We start from the raw sequence: 23,555 nt of genomic DNA on the forward strand, positions 1-23,555 counted from the left end.
TAATATCGCATCTTTTCTTTTATATAAATGTTATGTTATCTCGATGTATGGCTTTGTAGTGCTAGATCCTCATTGTTAAGTGTCTGTCTTACCTAATCGAAAGTAAATTACTTCGTATTATTTACAATAATGTAAGTTATTCAACCTTCAAAAAAAAAAAAAAAAAAACCTTCATTTTAACTCAAGAAACAAGAAAACCGTATACAGTAGATCTTGATTAAAACCGTCTAGTAAATCCTCTCCAAATCATTTTCATTCCCACCCCTTAAACGCCCACTTAATCATATGCTTTAAGTAAAACGGCACTATGGGTTTGGTGAACTTGCCATTAAAATGGCGTGAAGATCCGATAGTAGCCTATTACCCAATGTAGTTACCATACTATCCTCTTCTTCCCTCTTTCAATTTGAGGGTTTGTCCAATTCCGCAATTCTCTTTATAATTTTGTAAGTTTTCCTGCATTTTAATTTCTTTTTTACTTATTTTTTTTGGTGAATTTCTTGTTAATTTAGTTTATTGATCCGAATATTCGAGTTTGATTCATACTTTAGTTTACTGTTTTGATTTTTGATTCTGGGTTTTGCATGTTGTACACTTTTATGAACATGTCATGAATTGATTCAATTCGAATAATTGATTTTTATGTTTTAGCCGAAATTCAACTTATGAATTGGGTAATTATGGAATGTGTAATGTTAGGGTAGACCCAATGGTGAACCGGACTCATGCAAAACTTGAGTAGCTAACAGACTTGATTCGTCTTTTGGAGAGGGATATTCTGGGTTTTTTGGTGGTGGTTTGAATTGTTGGGATAAATGTCGAGATATCCCATATCATAATTAAGGAATATGATATATAGAATAGAATAGAATTATCATATAGATAAATATTGATTTAATAGAATAAGATAATTAAGGATAATATGGAATATTCTAGAATTAGGTTTAGGGTTTCCATGTTTGCGTGAGTCTCGTTCATATTGAATTTGGGAAACACGAATTAGATTATCAACAATATAGTGAATGCACCGAACCTTATGAATTGATTGTTTTTCGGTCCATAAATTCTATTTATGGTGTGTTTGGGAACAAAGATCGTATTCCCAAATTCAGATTTAGACCAATTTGCATGTTTGGCAAACCTATTGGATTTGGATTCCAAATCCCTACCAAATCCAAGCAAGGCTAAAATAAACCCATTTGAAATCCACTCTCTAACCCCTTATTTCCAAATCTTTATTTCACCTTGCTAAACTGAAAATGAGGCATTTTAAATTAATTTCTTGTTGCCAAACACTCTCTTAATGTTATTTGTTAATTTTCAAATTAATAATTGAGTTTATTGTGGTTTGCTTATAATCTATGGAAATCTTTTGATTTGTTACTAGTTTCCTATTCTTGTTAGAATTGTATTAGGAAAGTGCCTTGGGCATCAAGGGCTCTTCATGTATATATATATATATATATGTAGGAGGTGAATCATTGAAATACAAATCAGAATTTTTTTTCCATATTTCTTCTCTTCGATTAGGGTTTGCTAAGAACGCTTGATTTACAAAATTGTTTGATTTTAATCGCCGAAAAGAAAAGGCGGTCGACAAATTTTAGTTCAAATGCTTTAAAATAGCCTTCCTAAGTCCAAGGTTCAAGCCAAGAGCTTCTATGTGCCTTATACATTAGATTAGGCGCACTAGCGGGGTAAGTACTTATTCCCGTGCAATCTCCATAATTTTTTCTCAAGGTTCTTTCATTATGCCATTCTCTTTGTCATATTATTCTTAGCTTTTACTCGTTTACATGTTAACCCTCTTTCACATTGAATAATTATTGCTCCACTTTCTTTTTTTTCAAATTTGGCCTCATTGCTCTTGACAAATTTAGGAAGAAATTGGTGGATTAATTTGTTGGTGAACTATAAGTATGAGTAATACTATTGGTTCTTAAGAGTTAAATTCACGTGAAATATATAAGTTGTTTTGGTGAGATAGGGCAATGTAAATCATGTGGTAACTCCCACTTACCAAGAGGGTTTTGGTAGGTGACCTTTTAAGCAACCTAACGACACCTCATTTAATTCCTAGGAAGTTCCACTTCACGTGAATTATAAAGGCAACCAAAGAGCTCCCAATTTTACTCTGCATTTACCGTCTCTCCTTGAACAATACAAACTCGTTCTAACGAAGCTATTCCACATGCTCTCCATTTCAAGTTTTGGTCCCACATTTCTTGCATTCACATATCGAAAAAACAAAAAACAAAGCTTACCTTTATTGTATTATTTGGAGAACACATAAAAAATATTATAAACCACCTTATTATAGGCAAATCCCAATCCTTTTTGCTTTCCAACAACATCGACCATCTTGAAGAACACTTCGAGAGAGCTTATTGAAGGGGATCCATTGCACATGCTTCTAGGGGTTTGACAACCATTTAGGTAATTTATGGCTTCATTGTTATCCTTCTCGATAATTTTAAATGGTTTTTATTAGTTCTTAGACCATCTAAAATAATAAAATATAGAGAGAACTTATTTTTATCTCTATTTACACTAAACAAAAACCAGTTTTACACCTACAGTAACGAAACTCTATCACATGCTCTCCGTTTAATGTTTTGGTGCCATTTTTTTCTCCTTTGCTAGAGAGCTCCTCTCCATTTTATTTTACAGAGATCACATGAAAATCATAATAATAAAGCCTCTATTGTAGGCAAATAAGAATCCTTTTTGCTTTCCAACAACATAGACCATCTTGAAGAACACTTCGAGAGAGCTTATTGAAGGGGATCCATTGCACATGCTTCTAGGGGTTTGACAACCATTTAGGTAATTTATGGCTTCATTGTTATCCTTCTCGATAATTTTAAATGGTTTTTATTAGTTCTTAGACCATCTAAAATAATAAAATATAGAGAGAACTTATTTTTATCTCTATTTATACTAAACAAAAACCAGTTTTACACCTACAATAACGAAACTCTATCACATGCTCTCCGTTTAATGTTTTGGTGCCATTTTTTTCTCCTTTGCTAGAGAGCTCCTCTCCATTTATTTTATACAGATCACATGAAAATCATAATAAAGCCTCTATTATAGGCAAATAACACTATTTGCTCTTCAAAAACGGGGACCATCTTGTAGAGCATTTAAAGAGCTACTTGGATAACTCCTTTTGTACATGCTCTTAGTGTGAGTGTTGTAACGAGGTTATGACCACATTTTCTTTGGACCGTGTTTTGAGAAATTTGATTAATGAGTTTTTGGTATTTTTTTTTATTTAGGTTTGATAGGAATTTGACCAAAAAAAGTACCTTTTTTCCTCCGCGTGTGTGTGCGCGTGTGAAAGAGGCAGAAGAGCTATTTAAATTTGGTGGTACCTTGCTTAACTTATCTTTAGCAAGTGCCTTCTTGTCTCACTATACCTTATCATTAAAATTTGTGTAACTCTCTTAGGAAATGGGTTTTTGTGCATGTCTTGATATGGGAAGGGGGGTTTAGTGTCTAATTGGCGATGATTTTAGCTAGTTATTTTTTTAGTACGTAGACATGATATGTGATTCCTTAAGGATTGAATAGTGTATGATGACGTTTTTTTTTAGTAAACTACTTATAAAAATATTTGTTTATTTTTGAGATTTATCGAACATTTTACTTAAAACTTCTTATATAATCCTACTTTTTTCACTTTTAAGATTTTATCAAACATTAATTTTTACTTCCATTTTCAAAAAAGTATTGTTACTCCCTCCATTCAAAACAAAACACACCATTTTTGACACTATTCATTAATGAAAAGAATCTTTAAAATTATGGGCAATGTGTAAGAGAAAAGATGGTCATGTGGTATCTTGTTTGATTCGTCTTCATAAGTACAATAAGAATATCAATTTTTTATATTTTTTATAATGTAAAATTCAATATATTTACGTTACAATTTGTGCATTAGCAAACGTGTAAAAGAGAACTGGTGTGTTTGGAGTTGGATGGAGGGAGTATCAATTTGTATTTTTGAAAACCGTGTTTTTGATTTTCAAACCTATCTGTTTAACTTGAACTTGTCTATGGTATTATGTTTCACTTCTCTTTTGCTTTTCAGTATTCTTTTTCTCTCTTTTTTCATTTTGGGATTAAGGATGATTCATGTCGATGGACCCTAGATTACTTTGGGATTAAGGCTCTCTTGTTGTTGTTTAGGAATTTAGGTAATTATTTGTAGATTGGTTATCTTGTGGATAAGGGTATTGAAAATTAGGGGCAAACTTTGGTTGTGGTAATACAATTAAATACGAGTAAGTGAGGAAGTACTTACATCATCTATGGCTTGGATCGGTAACTATTGTAAGTTAATATGTCTTAGTCCATGCCTAGGAACAATTGGAACAATGGGAAGTTCAGATACTTTAAAGATGAAATGGCTGATGGAAATCGTACTAATTTGTTGGATGTATGGTTTTTGAGGTTAATGTTTGATTATAAGCTTTGATTATAAGCTTTGGGTTAGGGACTAGGGAGGCATTGAGGTAGGAAGCTAATTTTGATTTTGTGATTTGCTATTGGGTGAATATGTGCCTAGGCACCATGGGACTTTGGTTAAGGTAATACGGCCATATGATTATATTAGACTAAGCACTTAGATCACCTATGGCTTGGATTGATAACTATATCAAGTTAATTTGTCTTAGTCCATGTCTAGGCACAATGGGAAGTTAGAGATGATTTCAAAATGAATCGGCAAATGGAAATCGTAATAATGTATTGGGCGTATGGTTTGCTATGATACTCGGACACGTCTGTTGAGTGGCGTATTCCGTATCGATACGATACGATACGTATCGGATACGCCAATTACTGACGTGATACTGACACGACAACGACAAAAGGAAACATCTTGATCTTCATCTTAATTTTGATGGAAAAACGACGACTTAACTGTAATATTTTAATATTTATGTGTGGAAACAGTAGCAAAGGATCTTATCTTGATCTTGATCTTGGTGTGAGGAAGAGTTTGTTCTTGATCTTGATCTTGGTGTGATGGTGTGAGGGAGAGGTGCTGCATGTGTGTGTGGAAAAGGAGAGATAGAAGGAGAATGTGTATTGCGGCTGGTATGGGTAGAAAGATTAGGTTTTATTTTTAAAGAGAAGTGTGGGGCAGGGGGTTAATAATTACTATTGTGTATTTTATAGTTTTTTTTTTTTTTTCTAATAGAGAGAGATACGAGGTAGTTATACTGAGTACTATAGCAAGAATTGTAGGTATAAAACAAAAAAATACAGTATAAAGTATATTTTTTATTTATTTCTCAAATATAATAAAAAAAAATATATATAAGACATATCATATCCGTGTCTAAAAAATAGTCAAGATACTCCTTTGACCGTATTCCCGTATCTATTAAAATTCTAAATCACGTGTCGGATACTCCGATACGTATCGGATACGATACTTCGTATCCGTGTCTGAGTAACATAGATGGTTTGTAGGTTAATGTTAATTATATACTTGCGGCAGGGACATGGGGTAAGAAGTTAATTTTGATTTTATGATTTGCTAGTGGGTGAATCTGTGCGTAGGCACCATGGGAAGTTTGAGATGACCGTAGTTTTGTTTATATGTTTAGGGTTTGGGAGGCATTGGAGTAAGATTGTAAGAAGTTAATTTTGGTTTTGTGGTTTGCGATTGGGTGGAGGGAGTTAAATATTAGCGTCTACTTAAAAAGTCAAATTTACATCCACACAACTTGTTATCTTGTGTCTTGTTATCTTGTGTATGTGAGAACTGGGGAGAGGTTTCCATCACCAGTTCTTTGGAACGAACCTCTCTTGTTGAAAGGTTGCCTATCCCTCCATTTACCTAGCTATTTGCCAAGAGCGTCATTAAGCAACATTGATGTTGATGTTGCACTCAATATCTTTGATTCTATATTATATTTTCGGTATCTTGTCGTTGCGAATCACTGTAACATCCTATGACGCGGTGTCACATCATAGTTGCGGTTTGTCACGTCTTAATTTTTTGTGTTGATCATATCATCGTATAAGCTATATGTAAATCTGTATCGGCTGTTGGCAGTTCGTTTTGGTCAAATCTAGGTTATTTTTGAAAGCCCTTGACACATCGGAAAATATGATTGTGATAAGCAGAGAATCGTTCACCTAACAGAGTATATTATAGCGTGGTTGACATAAATTGATTGAGAGGTAGGGAATTTGAGACTCTTTAACTTCATTAATTATAATTCTATTTTTGTTTGTAGGCTTTCACGAGGGGAGACAATGGGGTCTCTAATAGGCGACAAAAGGCATTTGGCGAATGGTAATACTTCTTTCTTGACACCCTCGCCGAAGTGTAAAAGACGGAAAGTATCTGCAGTTCGTGATTTTCCTTGTGGCCTAAATACATCAGAGTTTGATGAAGGGGATGCTCTCAAGCGGATTACTCGAGCAAATATGTCCGAGCAATGTTCCGAGGTCAATGGACGAGGGAAGAAGTCAAAGTCAGATGACGCTTCTAGTAAGAGCATTGTGCGGAAGAAACATGGTTATGATGCTCAAGATAATCAGAAATGCTATCTTACAAGAAGTAAGGGCAAATCAGAAAAACTGGAAGAAAAATCTATGTTGATTGCACCTTGTCCCAAGAAGATGAAGTCCGATGGCGTTTCTAGTAACAATATTGATCTGCGAGAAAAAAGTAGGGATACCACTCAAGTTGATAATGGCGTCAAAGTGCAAGGACTCATGTGTGCAAAAGTAAGTAAGAGGACAGCAGAACTGAGCCCATCTCGTGTTAGTGCAAAAGTAAGTAAGGGGAAGAAGCATGGTTATGATGCACAATATAGTCAGAAGCGCTATCTTACAAGAAGCAAGGACAATGCAAAAAACCTGCGAGAAAAATCTATGTTAACAGGTGAATTTTCTCAACCACTGGCTCTCAGAGATGATGAAGACCGCTCAGAGAAACATGACGTTGAGCTTCTACTAGGACCACATCATTGCGGTGTTTCCATCCCTCCATATGTTCCCTGTTCTCCTATAGTTATGGAACGGGATAGGAAGTTTGAGGACGAGAGTGAAATTAGGATTTTTTCGGACAGGAACCCCAACATGGATTTTCGGAAGGATAAAGATGAGAAAGTAAAGTCAAAATCAGAGGGTGCTCTTACTAACAGCACTGAGCTGCAAGAGAAAAGTAGTGATATCACTCGGGTTGAAAAGGGGGTCATTGTGCAAGGTCTCATGTGTGCGTCTTCTTCTCCGTGGAGACAGGTGGAGACGCCTGTGAAATTGATCCCATCTCATATTAGTGCAACAGTAATCAACGGAAGGAAGCATGATTGTGATGCACAAGATAGTCAAAAGCGCTACCTTACAAGAAGTAAGGGCGATGTAGAAATGATGACAGAAAAATCTATGTTGGTTGCACCATGCTCCAAGAAGTTAGAGGCAGGTAAGCTTTCCCAGTCGTTGGCTCCCAAAGATGACGAAGACTACGAACGTCATTTCAAGCTTCTTCCAGGACCACATAATTCTGATGCTTCCGTCCCTCCATTTGTTGCTTGCTCTTCTGAAGTTACGGAACGGGAGAAAAAGTTTGAAGATGAGAGTGAAATTAGGAGTTTTACTGACAGGCTAAAGAACCCCTTCGTGGATATTGTGAAGGATAAAGATGAGAAGATTAAGTCAAAATCAGATGATGCTTCTAGTAACAGTATTGTGCTGCAAGAAAAAAGTAATGATATTACTGGAGTTGAAAAGGGGGTAATTGTGCAAGGTCTCATGTGTGCGTCTTCTGATCCATGGAGACAAATGGAGAGGCCTGTAAAATTGAGCGCATCTTGTGTTAGTGCAAGAGTAAGTAACGAAAAGAAGCGTGATTATGACGCACAAGATAATCAGAAGCGCTATCTTACAAGAACTAAGAGCAATGCAGAAAAGATGGCAAGAAAATCTTTGTTGATTGCACCTTTCCCCAAGGAGTTGGAGACAGGTCATTCCGATGTTTCCATCTGTCCATTTGCTACTTGTTCTCCTGAAGTTACGGAAGAAGAGAAAAAGTTTGAAGATCAGAGTGAAATAAAGCATTATCAGAATTGGCTGAAGAACCTCATTGTGAATTTTGTGAAGGATAAGGATGAGAAGATAAATTCAAAATCAGATGGTGCTTCTAATAACATCATTGAGCTGCAAGAAAAAAGTGGTGATATTACTGAAGTGGAAAAGGGGGTGATTGAGCAAGGTATGAGTGCGTCTTCTTCTCCAGGGAGACAAGTGGAGAGGCCTACAAAATTGAGCCCATCTTGTGTTAGTGCAAGAGTAAGCAGCGAAAAGAAGCATGATTATGATGCAAAAGATAATCAGAAGCGCTATCTTACAAGAAGTAACAGCAATGCAGAAGAGGCAAGGAAATCTATGTTGAGTGCACCTTCCACCAAGGAGTTGGAGACAGGTAAGCTGTCTCGGTCAGTGGCTCGCAAAGTTGATGAAGATTTCTCGGAGGATGAGGGACGTGACTTCGAGCATCTTCCTGGACCACGTAATTGCGATGTTTCTGTCCCTCCCTTTGTTGCTTGTTCTCCCAGCGGAAGAGGTGCCCGTACTAAAGTTCGAGCAACCCTAAGGTTATTTCAGGGACTTGTCAGAAAGATACTTCAAGGAGAAGAAAGCAATTTAAACGAATTGGGAACAACTGGTAAAACGGCACATATACATGCTGCCAATGTCTTGAAGGAACAAGGGAAATATATCAACACCGAAAAAGTAGTAGGGGCTGTACCTGGAGTGGAAATTGGTGATATTTTTAGTTGCCGCTTAGAACTTGCAATTATTGGGATTCACACTCCTTTGCAGAGTGATATCGACACTGTCAAGAAAGGTAACACTTGCATTGCAACAAGTGTTGTGGCTTCCGGAGGCTATGACAATGGTGAGGATTACTCTGATGTATTGATATATACGGGTCAAGGTGAAAATCCAATGGGTGTTGATAAGAAAGCTGAAGATCAGAAGCTCGAACGAGGAAATCTAGCCTTGAAGAACTGCATTGATGAGAAGAGTCTGGTGAGGGTAATTCGAGGTCTCAAAGAAGCAAAACCGTCAGATAATGGTGACGAAAGGACTAAAATGACTGCCGCATACACTTATGATGGGTTGTATACTGTTAAAAGATATTGGTATGAACTTGGGCCTCATGGAAATTGGGTTTACAAGTTTGAGTTAAGTAGGATTTCAGGTCAGCATCAGCTAGCTTGGAAGGAATTGAAGCATTCCAACAAGTCTAAAATGCGTATAGGTTGTCGTGTAGATGACATTTCAAAAGGGAGAGAGAAACTCCCGATTTGTGCTGTCAATACCGTAGATGATGAGAAACCACCATCATTTACGTATATTACCGGCACGATGTACCCTGACTGGTGCCGACCTTTACCGCTTACGGGATGCAATTGTAAGGGTCGATGTTCTAACCGATGTGCTTGTGCGAAAAAGAATGGGGGAGAGATTCCATATAATTTAAGTGGGGCAATAGTCGAAGCAAAGCCCCTTGTGTACGAATGTGGTCCTTCTTGCAAATGTCCTCCATCTTGTCCCAATAGAGTTAGCCAACATGGTATCAAACTTCCACTTGAGATCTTCAAGACCAAATCTATGGGGTGGGGTGTCAGATGTCGTTCACCTATTCCATCCGGAAGCTTTATATGCGAATATATTGGAGAATTACTGGATGACAAGGAAGCTGAACAAAGAGTTGGTAGTGATGAATATCTATTTGATATTGGCCAGAACTATAATGGTAATTCTGTCTCGGATGGACTTCCGGATCTCATGCCTCACATCCCTTCAACTGATAGTAATGCTGTCGAAAATGTCGGATTTACCATTGATGCTGCTAGATATGGGAATATCGGGAGGTTCGTCAACCATAGCTGCTCTCCTAACTTGTATGCTCAGAACGTCCTTTATGATCACGAGGATGAGAGAATCCCTCATGTCATGCTGTTTGCTGCTGAGAATATACCCCCTCTGAAGGAACTTACTTATGATTACAATTATACTGTCGATCAAGTTTTCGATTCCAAGGGGAATATCAAGAAAAAGAATTGCTATTGTGGCTCAGCTGAGTGCACTGGTCGGCTTTACTGATGAACTTGGACTTGCCATTTCATTGTATTTGTAAGTCTCATTGATATAGTTAGTTTTTTTTTAATGTTGTGTCTATTCCTTTGACGTATTTATTTTATAGTTCAAAGACTTCACATCTCGTTAACTCACACATTATCTGCACTCTGCAGTAGAAATTAATGCTAAGATCGTCTGCGTTCCTATTTCTGTCCTCCAAACTTCGAACTAATTTCTGATATTTTAGTTATACTTGGCAAGTTGAAACTTGAAAAGGGAACCTTCTCATCATATGAGGTGTCAAATTGGAGTACCACATTTATTTCGAAACACTTAAACGTAAAAGCAGCGTTGCAGAACTCCGAAACTTCCACCAAATTTCATTTTAAGTCAAATGAATTCAATTTAGAATTGGAATTTGCAGTTCGTTTTGCTGACCACCTCGATGAATTTTACATATCTTAGTTATTATGATTTTTATCCCTGTTTTGGTAACATCTGATTTTGGGTATGTGCAAATTGTTTAAATTGTGACACCCTACACTCTAGGGTTGTGGACCCATCATCGACGTAGCTCTCAGGTCTGTCACCTGTTTGTTCATTGGATTATCAAGTATTTTAGTTTGGTTAATCCCTGATTGATTGATTTTCTTACCTGATTGTTTCTTTCATAATTCCTCAGAGTTTGACCGGGGTTTGCTTTCCAGTTGCAAAATTGTCTAACAAAGATATGATCATTGAGGGAAATAAAAAACGTATTGTCAAATGGTTTTGTTTTATGTGATGTTGGTTTCTTGTCTGCTATGTACTATAGGTTGTGTATGTTACCCCTATAGTACCTATTTTGTTGGTACCATTTACGATCTGGCTGGTCTTGATGCTTGGTTAGTGCAAAATGACGACTTAGTTAAGCCTTTGCCACGGGACTACATGGCAATGCTACCCTGGGAGTGATTTCATTGAAAAAACAGTCACCTTTCAGCTTCCACTAGACTAATCAGTTTTATCATTTCTTGCCTTAGTTGGATGATGCTTTTTGAAATACTAATTCTACAGCTTGTTGCATTATAATGCTCGGTAGTATTTATTCTGTTGCTCTGCACATTGCATTATAGTTACCCTAATGACTCAGAAATTTTTGTATTCCTTGACGGTTAAACTGTGTATATTCATGTTTTTGCAGACTAGAGCAGAAGAATTACTGTGAACTGAAAAAAGAGCCAATAAAATTGCAAAAACTGAAATTGTTACCAGGGTGTTTCGAGTCCCCTTTCCCTTCCTGAGCATGAGGTCTTTTTCTTCTCTCTTATGAACATATCAGTCACCATTTTCCTGGATTTTTTACTTTCTTTTTTTTTAACTGTTACTGTGTTGATTCCTCTGCATTACAGAAAAACCGCATATATCATTAGCTACTTCTAAAATCCATCTCCTTCACGAGGAGAAATACTATTTGCATGCATTTTGTTTCTTTCAACAAGTCAATGTCCCTCTCTGGTGGAGGTCTAGAAATTCGATTTATGTAAGCAACTCGGAACACAGATCAAAATGACAATATAAGTTCTGTGTGCGGTGCATAATATTCAAGCAATGACACGACTATTTATTGTATCCAAGCAAAACTTTTTTTATTTCATCCTTGTGCTGCTATTATACCCAAATTATGTAATTGTCCAACAAATGTCGACTGAAATTCACGTCCTCTGCGGCTCTGCTCTTCCTTTACTCCCAGACTCTTCTTCATTATACCCAAATTCATCATGATTTTGGTAGAATTGAAAATGAGTTTTTCCACCCAAGTCAGACAGTCAGTGCAGGATTTAGTCTCTGTAGTGTTACCGATTCCGATAGTCGGACAACTGCATGAGTTTGTGATTTTATCATGGAATCTCGATAAGATGATCATTTATGCAATGCTTGTACTTTGCTCTCGATTTTCTCAGTTTATCTTATTAATGTGTCAACTTTTTTGTTCTTTCAAGTAGGTGGCCGAGGCTAAACTAATGGACTCCAGATGACGCTAAACACATTATGGAGAAGGTGAATGCTTCTTGCTGTTTTTTCTGTTGTGATGTGTTACTCGGAATGTTTGATGCGGGTGGATATCGGGGTGTCAGACGTGGCGATTTCACTGTTTCTTTTCTTTCATGTGGGGAGTTTCAGCAAGAACTGCATCTGGTTACTCAAAATTCACTCTATTGGAATCATTGGATTTGAGCTTCTTGAAAGGCATATTAAACCTCGGATTGATGCTCTATATTTAGCCGATGCTTATTTATTATGAAGTACTAGATAATTGTAGCGTAGAATCTTAACTAGTTTAAAAGCGTCGACGATGCCTTTTCAAGCAAAATCAACCAAATGTGGCGTTACCTTTCTTGCATCTTGCAACTGTCCTTGAAGCAAATTCGGCTACTCAAATTTTACTACTCATATATCGTTACATCTGCACATAAAGCGGCATTCGAATAAGGGGGCTCAAATTCTTGAAATCGAAAAAAAATGCGACACCATTTTTACAATTTAGAATAATTTTGGTATTAAAAATAATAAAACAGGGACGAATCGTATCAGATTTACTAATAAAAAATGTTAAGATCAACAAAAATGGGTACGCTAATTATTGTAATAATAAGTACTCCGTAAATTAAAGAAACATTTTAGGCCGCGATCAGTTGTAAGAGTAAGTCTCATATAAAGGCGTTTTTACCATAAAATATTGTAAAATTGGTGTTGGTGGAAGTTAATTTTATTGGAGTTATTTATGTGAATTATTATCACTTGTATAATAGCACTTTTAGAAAAACGGTTCTATATAAAAATTATTGCAATAATAAAAGAATTGCAAGAAACATATTAAGAGACGGAAAAAGTAGTTACTCTATAACTCGGTGAGAGATTGCTTTCCAATATTTATATTTTCATATTTGGACAAAGGACAAATTGTCTCGGTCTAAACAATTTAAAGCGCACTTCATAAGAAAGAATAATAAAAGAACAAGAGCTACACTAAGATCTTACCATGTACGGGAGTATTATTCAATTTAATTTTATTTCAGTTTAGATTAATGTACATTGAGTCAGTTCAATGTCATTACCTTTTATTCACGAGTATTATATTTATGATTATCTTTTAGTTTCATCAATAAAGTTCCTGTTCTCAATCACGAGTTAAGCACCATTATATCCCAACATCGAACTCAAAAATCAAATGAAAACAAAACAACCTCTTATCAATTAATCTAATTTTATTACCTTTTATTCACGAGTATTATATTTTGATTATCTTAGTTCCATCAATAAAGTTCTCGTTCTCAATCACGAGTTAAACACTCTTCAATGAGTAGATTATACAACCTGTTGTATGCAGTTGTATGATGCAGAATTCGAGCCGTGTACTAAAGTTTTCGAGTTTTGTTTAGAAAAATCTGAGCTATGCTGTAAAGTTTTTGAACTTACACACGTAAACAAAAAAAATATTTTTACAAGACTCAGAAAAATTACACATAAGCTCGGATTAATGTACAGAGTTGTACAATGCTTATTATACAATTAGTTGTATAGTACTCCCTCCCATTCTTTCAATTCATATCATTTGAATAAAATATTCCTCACATATATTCAACATATGGTATAAATTGAAAGAATGAGAGTGAGTATTATTTGTGCTCTTATATTCCCCCAACATGGAACTAAAAGATCAAATAAAAACAAAACAACCTCTTATTAGTTAATCTAATTACTTTCGTTTGTTCAAGTCACGAGCCCAATAACACCCTCACACGTCACACACCCATGAAGGTATCGAGTTAGATTTCCAAAACACATATCATTTATTTCACTTCACCGTATTAAAAACTAAAAATAAACAAAACCGTCTGTCTTCCTTAAGCCGGTTGAATAATGGCGAATGTTGGACCGCAATCACTGTCAATAAACGCTCCGCCGTACGGTCACGGCGGTGCGTCGACTAACCCTAGCGGATCTCCGGCGAACGTCGATCGGAAAATTATGCACTCCGCCGAACTCTACGTTCTCGACCTTAGCGTTCCTGAACGCCGCGAAAACGCTCTTCTCGAACTTTCTAAGGTTAGAATCTTAAAATTTCATGATTTAGGGTTTTTTGATTGATTGATTAATTGAGTTTTTAATTTGTTCTTGTTGTTGTTGTTGGATAGAAAAGAGAATTGTTTCAGGATTTGGCGCCGTTGCTGTGGAATTCGTTTGGTACAATTGCTGCTCTTTTACAGGTTTATGTCTTTCAACTCTTAATTTTGTAGCGCAATCGGATTCATTGAAATTTACGTGTTTGCTTTTGGCACAAATAGTTAGTTAGGTACGAGGACAATTAGTTGGTGTAGGGGTAGATAACTTAGGTTATGATACGGAGGAGAACGATAAAGTCGTAGTTTCAAAATGATTTGAGGTCGGCTAAGAGGAATATTGTAGAATAAGTGGATGAATGTGTGTATATAATTAGTCTTATGATGAGTGAGTATACAAAGTTGTTGTCTTTTGGCACAAATAGAAGTAGATGAACTTGGGTTAGGATGACAATTGACATCGATGAAAGTCGTAGTTCCGAAATGATTTGGGGTCAGCTAATAGGAATCATGTAAAATGACTGGATAAATGAGTTTGTAATTAGTTTGTTGATGAGTGAGTATACAAAGATGCTGTCTTTGATTGTTGATTTAAAACATATTTTGTCAGGTAAAATTTGGTGTAATTAGTAATTGACTTACTATTGTGGTTTTTGCATTTGTGCAATTTGGGGCGGCTAACATGAATTATCCTTTGGAACTGTATTGATGAGTGAGACGGGTTCATTTTATACCTATTGATGAGTGATATTGTTTCGTAGGAGACTAACTCGGGGGGTTTATTAGGTGCATAAATGAAGCTGATATATAGAACATGAGGGAGTATACAAAGTTGCTGTCTTTTATTGTAAATTGAAAGCATATTATGTTATGTGAAAGTTGGATGTAATTAGCAATTGCATTTATAAACCCTGCTAGTCGCTAGAGTATATGAGTATGTATTAAAGAGAGAAAGGAAAACAGTAATAATAAGGGAAAGTGTTCAGTTGCAGTAGAGAAATATGAAAATGTATTTCCTGAAAACGTTTTTTTTTTCGAGCATCAGGTCTCACAATACTGGCTGGAAGCAGAGTCATAATGCTTGTGTAGTTTGTAGCTTTAACTTGTAGACAGATGCAAAGTATTCCCTATTCTTGAAATGAAGAGTCCAGATGAGCTAATTTTAGTCATTTATTGTAAATTTTAACTGGGAGAGTAACTTGTAGTTTAGACTTTAGCGTGCTCTGTTGTTTTTATGTGTGTTGGACTTCAAATACAGTTCAGTTTAGGGTGTTGTATTGTAAAACTGATAGCTTATATAACATAGGTTTGCATCAATTGTTTGTAGATTTTAGTTGATGGTTGTATCATTTGTGGTTGCAGGAGATTGTCTCTATATACCCGGTGCTCTCACCTCCAAGCTTGAATCCAGCTCAATCCAACCGAGTTTGCAATGCTCTTGCACTGCTTCAGGTTTGGCCTTTTCGAGCCCTTATGTTTGGTGCCACCTGTCTACTCATATTTTCTGCCTTCTATTTTTCTTTATTACTGCGTACTTTATATTTAAGCTTATTGATGATTTGATTTGTTATGCTTGAAAGATACGTGGCATGGAAGTAAATCTAAGTAGCTACCTTAACAAATTACCTGAGAGCTTACTACTAGTTGCTAACTATGACCTTATAACTTTTGTCATGCATGTATTGAGAACTCCTACCATGTCATTGCACCAAGGTGATGAAATGAGTTGAATCCCTTGTCGTGGCTTGTAGTTTTAGTATCGGCGCGACATCAATTCGCAACCGAGTTATCAAGGCTTTGGAGGTTACCACGACCTTATTGTATTGCATTGGAGGTGATATTGGCCACATTTAGCAACATTGGTCCACGACACCTTTACCTAGATCATGACTGAACCAAGATTTAATAGTGTGGTTGCTTCTGTACCTCTTGTTTGCACGTTAGCCCCATTTTTAGCGAAATCAATTCGCTGGCGAATTACATTATTTTAAAATTCGGTAATTCGTCGAAAATCATCTTCTTGTCGGAAATCAAAATCAAATTAAAGCTAAATCTACAATAGTGAATCAAATCATTGTGCTTGGCTTCAAAGTTCAAACTTCAAAATAATCAGGTATCTTGTCTATACTACAATTTTTCCTGATTTTTTTTGGTTTTTAGCATAATCATATAATTCGCTCATCTCAGCGAATTAAAAACAAATTAAAAGCGAATTGGGACGAATTAAGATGAAAACGAATTGCGAATTAATTCGCAATTCGGAGGGGGGCGAGCGAATTAGGTAACCCTGTTGCTCCCTATATATCACGGAGTATTATAAAAGAGATTCGTTTGCAAAAATAGTGAGCCTTAATTTTATGAGGTGTGAACCTCATCTCTCCTCATCACCTTGGTCTTGGCGGCATGTCATGAACTTGGAACAAGACGGGTTCCTTCTCATATAAAGTGCATCATTCTTTGATGGTATTTTAGACTTCATGAACATGCCATATAGAAACTATTGACACTAGGTTGTGGACTTGTGACAAGATGGATTCCTTCTCGTATAAATCCAATCTAAAGCATATTAACATGCTTACTTGATATACGCCTTCTCCAGCTACCATTTTCGTTGGAAAGGCAAGTCCTGTCTGCAGGTCTGAGCTTATGTTTGATCCATGGTGTTGGGTAAAATAAATAATAATAACATCTTGCAGTAAATAAGGCCTAAGGTGTACATTTCTCCTAATTCATGAATTTCTGAATATTGTGCAGTGTGTGGCATCTCATCCTGACACCAGGATGCTATTTTTGAATGGTAAGTTTCTGTTTAGTACTAACATGGCTTTTATTTTCATCTATGGTTCAATACTTACACATGGATGTGCTTTTGTGCTTGTAATATGTTTCACAACATTTTATGTAGTAGATGGTCCTCTTTCAAACTGTATCATACATCGCATATTTATTCTTACTAGGGAAGCAAAATCAGTATGGATGATTAAGGCAAATTCTTCTACTGCTAGCTACTTGATTCATTCCAATGAATATTGTTTACAGATGAGGTGGGAAATAAGGGGATAGAGCGGGAGATCTCACTTCTATGTGTTGTCTGGGGTTCAGAAAATAAATTGTTTTGGAAAGTATAGCTGCTTTGTACATTGATGCCTAGGGGTAGGGAGGAGGAGGGGGTGCTTAGGCTAATATGGTGTTGGCATAGGCTATCTCACTTTATATGTTGCTTGAGGTGCAGAAAATAAATGCTCTGCAATTTATAGCTTCTTCATACATTGATGCATTCAATCACATTCTTAGTTTAAAAAGGCACATCAAGGCGCTAAGGTGCCCAAGGCGCGCTTTTTAAACTAAGATCACATTCTGCTCTTGTGACCTCACTCTCTCAACTTTGTCTCCTGTCTTGTCTAATAAAGAGTCTCCATTACATTCTAATAAATGATTACATCCCACTAATCATGGCAATAACTGTGGTCTAGAGTCTAGACTCCTACCATGTTTTTCGAGTTGTAGAAGTGTAAATAAGTTGCACTTCAGAACAATTTATGAATGTTATTTACGGTTAGTATTGAATGAAAACTATCCTTGCAGCCCATATTCCGCTTTATCTGTATCCTTTTCTCAATACAACAAGCAAATCCAGGCCATTTGAGTATTTGCGTCTAACAAGCTTGGGAGTCATTGGTGCACTAGTGAAGGTATGTTAAAAGTTCGTGTTTTGTGTTTTTATGACTGTACTTTCTGATCTTACACAACACGGTATGTTGTGTGTTGCTGGAGATATATTCTTGACTAGAAACTAGTGTGTTGCTGCCTAGGGACCTTTCCATTTACAACACTGAGACAAAGACACACAATTCTTTGGCTATGGAATATGATGGAATAGAAGTGAGGATTACCGAATTGTCAGTGCCTCTTATTTTATGAATGATCAGAGGTCTTTATTACATTTTGGATACTATGAAAACAGCCGCTCTGTGCCTCTTATTCACTTGGCTAAATACGACCCCTTATCACGCATATATCGGCAGCACTTTTCAGGCACATATTTAACAGGAATGTTTTGTCTTTTTAATTGCTTGGGTGCCAGTGGTAGATTTTATTATAGGGCTGTTGGCGGTTTTACTACTATCTCTACATCATGTTGTTTTCTTAACCAGAACTGACTTTGCAGGTTGATGATACAGAAGTTATAAGTTTCCTCCTTTCAACAGAAATAATTCCGTTGTGCCTCCGCACTATGGAAATGGGCAGTGAATTGTCTAAAACAGTAAGTCCTACTCTATTCTATTTACATTGTCCCTCTTTGACTTCTCCTTTGACTTTGATAGTCAGTGGTTAACCATCATTTTCTCATAAACAATACTCCATAGCTACAACTTATTCGAAAAGATAATACTTTATGAAAGTAGTAGTTTTGAAAAATAAATGTGACATTTTTTTGACATTGACATATATTTGGATAGATTAATGGTAAAAAATGACCATTAATGTCTAAAGGGACAAATAAAAGGGATGACATGTTGACAAGAGTATCATTGATCATTACACCTTTGGAAATGAGACTCTTTTAGTGCTCTATCTCATTCTAGTTTCCATTTGTTCACTCTCGCCTTCTGTATATCACCATATAGGCTCAGTATTGTACTAGTACCCATTGTGTTATCTGTCGTCTTCCAGGCTTTTCTTTATGTTGCATTCTCACTTGTACACATTTCGACAAACATACATAGCATACAGTCTCTTTTATAGCAGGTTTATTTGAAATTTTTATTTTTGCTCATCTGTGTCCACTTGCCTAAGATCTGTCTCTCATTTTGGAAGCCTGAGAACCTGTGTAGTGAACTTAGGGTTTAAACATGATGGTTAGATCCTACAATTTACTGCTTTTAGACCATCACTCTTGTTCACAAGTATGTCATGTGGAACTCAGTTTTTTTCTGTTCTTTTTTTTGGCGTGGGGTTTTATTGATTAGCCTTTGTTTCCATTTCCAGTTGAGCCAACACTCACTATTCCTTGGTTGTGGATTATTATAAGGCGCTTTTTGTTGTTGTGTAGTTTAAGCCATTCGATATCAGTGTCATGTTGACACAATTTTCATCTATGTACATCTCACCTGTCATTTGCAAAGATCCTTGAGGCACTGAATAATATAGGTGTTGTTCATTGGTTCGCTTTTCTCTGCAGGTGGCCACATTTATAGTCCAGAAGATTCTTCTGGACGATGTGGGCTTGGATTACATTTGTACGACCGCAGAGCGGTTTTTTGCCGTTGGAAGAGTTCTGGCTAACATGGTCGCTGCATTGGCTGAGCAGCCTTCTTCACGCCTGCTGAAACATATCATCAGATGCTATCTACGACTGTCAGATAATCAAAAGTCAGTTGACTGAAATTTGTGGCCTTGACCTCTTTGTTTGTGATTTTCGGATTATAATGGCCTTCCTTTCGTATTTCCTGCAGAGCTTGCGATGCGCTAAGAACCTGCCTGCCAGATATGTTAAGAGACGGCTCCTTTTCTAGTTGTCTACGTGTAAGTTGTTTTACTCTTAATTTTGTGTCTTTGCTTTCCAGATCTCTTAACAACATATGCATTTTGAATTTGTACTTTCCCGATATGTCAATACCATAACAGTATAAGCTTTGTGTTTGTTGTCGATTTAAAATAGATGGTGCTGATAGTGTGGACTGTTGTAGCATTATTCACCCTACACATAATGTCAACTGTAGCAGCTCACTGCATACACAACTAAAGTTCAGTCATATATTTTTGGCATTCTTTCTATTTGGATTAAACATGTTAAAGTGATATAAGGTCCATATGAGATTTCTCGGGCTGGATGAGGGAATAGTGACGGAGAGGGCACAATGGAGGGCAATGATACATGTTGATTTTTAGTATTTGACGTTATTTGAGATATTTAATGTTTTTATTTAATTTTTAAAAAAACATTATTTTCTCTTTTCGGATTTATAACTTTCTTATATATTAATACTTGGTTCACTTTTAAGGTACTCCGGATCCTTAAGTTTTACTTCGGTTTTCAAAATCGTTTTAAGCTTTATTCTCGATTTAAATTCTAATTTTTTATAAAAGAAATCTGGACTTCGATTTTACAACCTATAAGTTTACCTGGCTTTTGTATTATGTTTTACTTCCCTTTTGTTTTTCACTTTTTCTTTTCTATTTTCTTTTCGCATTTTGAGGTGTGCGTTCACCCATGGACGGTTTCAAAGGATGATTCATGTCAGGCTGTCAGCCGACCCCAAATCATTTTGTTATTAAGGCTCTGATATTGTTGTTGTTGTTGGCTGTACGGGGAAAATGAAAAGGAGACAGAGGTGGAGGGAGGATTTTGAATGTTGTGTTTACAAAGAGAAGGTGAGTTCTTGGGAGGAAATTGATTTTCTTTTTCCCCTGCATGTTCCCCTTCTCCCCTTCATACCAACAAAATAAAGGAGTAATTGGGAAAACCATTTCAGTGTAATGTTTTCCTCCAAACCTAAGAGGGCTGTGGCTCGAACTCAAGAAGGATGTTTACTATACACGTGTGTCCAGGTCATCAGACTGTTTTGTCGTCGTTTGTTTTGATAGTTCGATGCTCAATCCTTGGTATGCGAATCGGTTTGAGTGTGTTCTAATATGACTCTTAAAATATATGTAACGAACATTCTACAAGAGCGTATTATATATGGATATTGTGGATATGTTGTGTATTGATAAAAGCATTAAACAGTGGTTTGGTGAAGGGCCAAATTCAGTTTGCTTGCATTGAAAAACCTGGAAACATATTAGTTACGACATTTGGTTGTGGGTGCTGAACTGCTCATGTCTAGATGCTTGTAATTTGTCAAGCATGTATTTAAGATAACGTATAGTATAGCGGATTTGTCTTTTGTTATTAGAGGACTGGTAATGCTCACTGAACCACGGAAGCCGGTCATTAGGTTTCTTATGGTTGGAACTTGGAATGGCTGTAGGAGTGGGTGAATTTCCATCTACCCGAATGCCTTGTTGGTCGGTTGACTCTGTATCTTCACACATCTCTTGATTATATAGTTTGAGCATTACCTGTGATACTCTGTAGTAGAATACCAACTTTAACATGCCATCCATAATTGTGATTTCAGGAAGATACAACTACAAAAAGATGGCTTCAACAATTGCTTCACAATGTCGGAGGGCCTCGAGTTACATTCCCAACCGGAGCTGGATTTGAGCATATGTTCGTGAACTAAGCAAATTACATACCATAGGAAAAGCTTTGCAGGGCACATCAAGCCGATGATAAACTCCTATCATGGCTCGGTCTTGTAAGTTAGCAACAACTACAATGCCATCCATATTCGCAAATCCATCAAGAAGAAAACCCGCAAAGAGAGTTAAGGGCTTTCACTGCGGTTTTCTGCTAGCTTGTTACTCAATTGTACTATGCAATTAGTATTTATTAGTCGGTTAGAAGCCTCTTGTGACATAGCTGTAATTTATTCATGTGAATTTACTTTCACCTGGGTAAGTACTTTATTTTCCCCTATTTAAAAAGTTCTTATTTATCAATTACCTCTTCTTTATGAGTTGTATCTGGGTGAAGTTCAAGTGTTGCCATATGGAATAATCTTTTGTAAAATTTCTAGGATGAAATAAAAAGTAGTCACCTTTTGTCAATTTCGGTTATCCTGTATTTACTATCCTTAATAATAATAAAAATTTTCGACATTTCTCTCACCAAATGAGGCAGTGTACGAGCAGGATAGTGACTCGAAACTAATGATATATATCTATCAGTTGCACACGAAATTTTCCTCCCAACTCGTTGCATAATAGTATAATACCGTCAAATTATCTTCTTTATAAGGTGGAATTGAGGAATTGAGGTAACCATAAACTTTAGTATTGCTTTCCCTTTATTTAATGTGTGTTCGACGTTGAAGATCAGAATTAGCAGTAACTTTCCTATAGGACCGTCCTATAGCATAGGACTGGCTCAATAGGAGAAAACCCAATCACAAATCACAAATCATTACTATATCAAGCTTTTTATTTTATTTTGATAACGTTATAACTTATTTTGAAAACTAACATATTTAAATATGTATATTATCAACTTATAATATTAAGTTTTAAAATAAAAATATTATTTTATATTTTTACTAAGTAATTTTGATGGGTCTCATATTATTGGGTCGGTCTTACCTAAATTTAAGCCTTACACAACAATTTGTGCAAAATTAGAATTCCTACTATTAGCCATGTAACCTTCAAAGAGTACAAGTGCACGTTCCCTCACTAGTACAAGACTATACGACCACTATAGGGTTGGACATCGGTCCAAGACCGGATCAAACCGGACCGGATCGAAGACCGAAAATAAAATTTTTGTGGACCGAAGACCGGACCTAAAACTTTCGGTCTTGGACCGGACCAAGCCCAAAATATTCGGTCCGATCCGGTCTTAGACCGAAATGGACCTAGAACTAATTCTTTCACTATTTCGTGTATGATAATCAATCAATCAATCAATCAATCAATATACATATATATAAAGCAGAAACTTTTCAAGCGATATTAGAGAGTCCAAATTTTTTAGAAGTCCTATAATTGAAAGAAAAATTTAATAAAGTGTCCTAACAAGAGTAGATTTCTAAAATAAATTAATAAAATTAACCTAAGAGTAGATTTTTAAAAACAAGTAAATTTTATTTAATTTTATATCCTAATATAAGTAGATTAAAATTATTAAATTACACACATGTATATAGAGTGTAGTGAGTATAAATTTCCAAGTAATTGTAAGTTTAACTTCTAATTCTATCTACTTCTCGTTCTATCTTAAGTTGAAAATGAACTAAAATGTTATTAAATGTATCCTACCAATAGTAGATTTCTAAGAAAAATGCGACATTAGAGAGTCCAACTTTTTTAGAAATCTTATAATTTAAAGAAAAATTTAATAAATTATCCTAACAAGAGCAAATTTCTAAAAAAAAAAAAAATTAATAAAAGTAACCTAATAAGAGTAGATTTTTAAAAACAAGTAAATTTTATTTAATTTTATATCCTAATATAAGTAGATTAAAATTATTAAATTACACACATATATATAGAGTGTAGTGAGTATAAATTTCCAAGTAATTGTAAGTTTAACTTCTCATTCTATCTTTAGTTGAAAATGAACTAAAATGTTGTTAAATGTATCCTAACAATAGTAGATTTCTAAAAAAAAAAATAAAAAATTATCCTAATAAAAGTAGATTTCTTAAGAACAAAACAAATTTTATTTAATTTTATCGTAATATAAGTAGATTAAATTTATTAAATCACACGCATATGTATATAATTTAG

The 23,555-nt window shown here is 35.8% G+C and overlaps 2 protein-coding genes across 4 annotated transcripts; both read left to right on the forward strand.

The window, feature by feature from the left end:
- Window positions 1–328: 328 nt before the first annotated feature.
- LOC141657029 (uncharacterized) lies at window positions 329–12,469 on the forward strand. 3 transcript variants are annotated; one of them, XM_074464138.1, is made up of 5 exons: window positions 2,321–2,436; window positions 2,711–2,826; window positions 6,258–10,170; window positions 11,300–11,406; window positions 12,102–12,469. In XM_074464138.1, the coding sequence occupies exon 3, from the start codon at window positions 6,277–6,279 to the stop codon at window positions 10,138–10,140; it is 3,864 nt and encodes a 1,287-aa protein (XP_074320239.1). In that variant the 5' UTR covers window positions 2,321–2,436; window positions 2,711–2,826; window positions 6,258–6,276; the 3' UTR covers window positions 10,141–10,170; window positions 11,300–11,406; window positions 12,102–12,469. The 3 variants fall into 3 exon arrangements, with proteins under 3 accessions (XP_074320238.1, XP_074320240.1, XP_074320239.1); XM_074464137.1 differs by lacking the exons at window positions 2,321–2,436; window positions 2,711–2,826 and adding an exon at window positions 329–446; XM_074464139.1 differs by lacking the exons at window positions 2,321–2,436; window positions 2,711–2,826 and adding an exon at window positions 1,596–1,697.
- Window positions 12,470–13,821: 1,352 nt separating this feature from the next.
- LOC141657030 (uncharacterized) lies at window positions 13,822–21,878 on the forward strand. Its single transcript, XM_074464140.1, has 9 exons — window positions 13,822–14,205; window positions 14,295–14,366; window positions 15,582–15,671; window positions 16,974–17,016; window positions 17,805–17,911; window positions 18,388–18,483; window positions 19,402–19,592; window positions 19,676–19,745; window positions 21,344–21,878. Exons 1-9 carry the CDS (start codon window positions 14,020–14,022, stop codon window positions 21,449–21,451), a joined length of 963 nt encoding a protein of 320 aa, XP_074320241.1. The 5' UTR covers window positions 13,822–14,019; the 3' UTR covers window positions 21,452–21,878.
- Window positions 21,879–23,555: the final 1,677 nt, after the last annotated feature.

This window comes from Silene latifolia, chromosome 5 (assembly GCF_048544455.1).
Source record: "Silene latifolia isolate original U9 population chromosome 5, ASM4854445v1, whole genome shotgun sequence".
In the NCBI taxonomy this organism is placed as follows: Eukaryota; Viridiplantae; Streptophyta; class Magnoliopsida; order Caryophyllales; family Caryophyllaceae; genus Silene; species Silene latifolia.

Coding starts and splice junctions, on each gene's coding strand:
- LOC141657029 (XM_074464137.1), top strand. CDS start 6,277: ATGGGGTCTCTAATAGGCGACAAAAGGCATTTGGCGAATGGTAATACT.
- LOC141657030 (XM_074464140.1), top strand. CDS start 14,020: ATGGCGAATGTTGGACCGCAATCACTGTCAATAAACGCTCCGCCGTAC. Junction 19,593..19,675: donor CGACTGTCAGATAATCAAAA/GTCAGTTGACTG, acceptor TATTTCCTGCAG/AGCTTGCGATGCGCTAAGAA. Junction 19,746..21,343: donor CCTTTTCTAGTTGTCTACGT/GTAAGTTGTTTT, acceptor TTGTGATTTCAG/GAAGATACAACTACAAAAAG.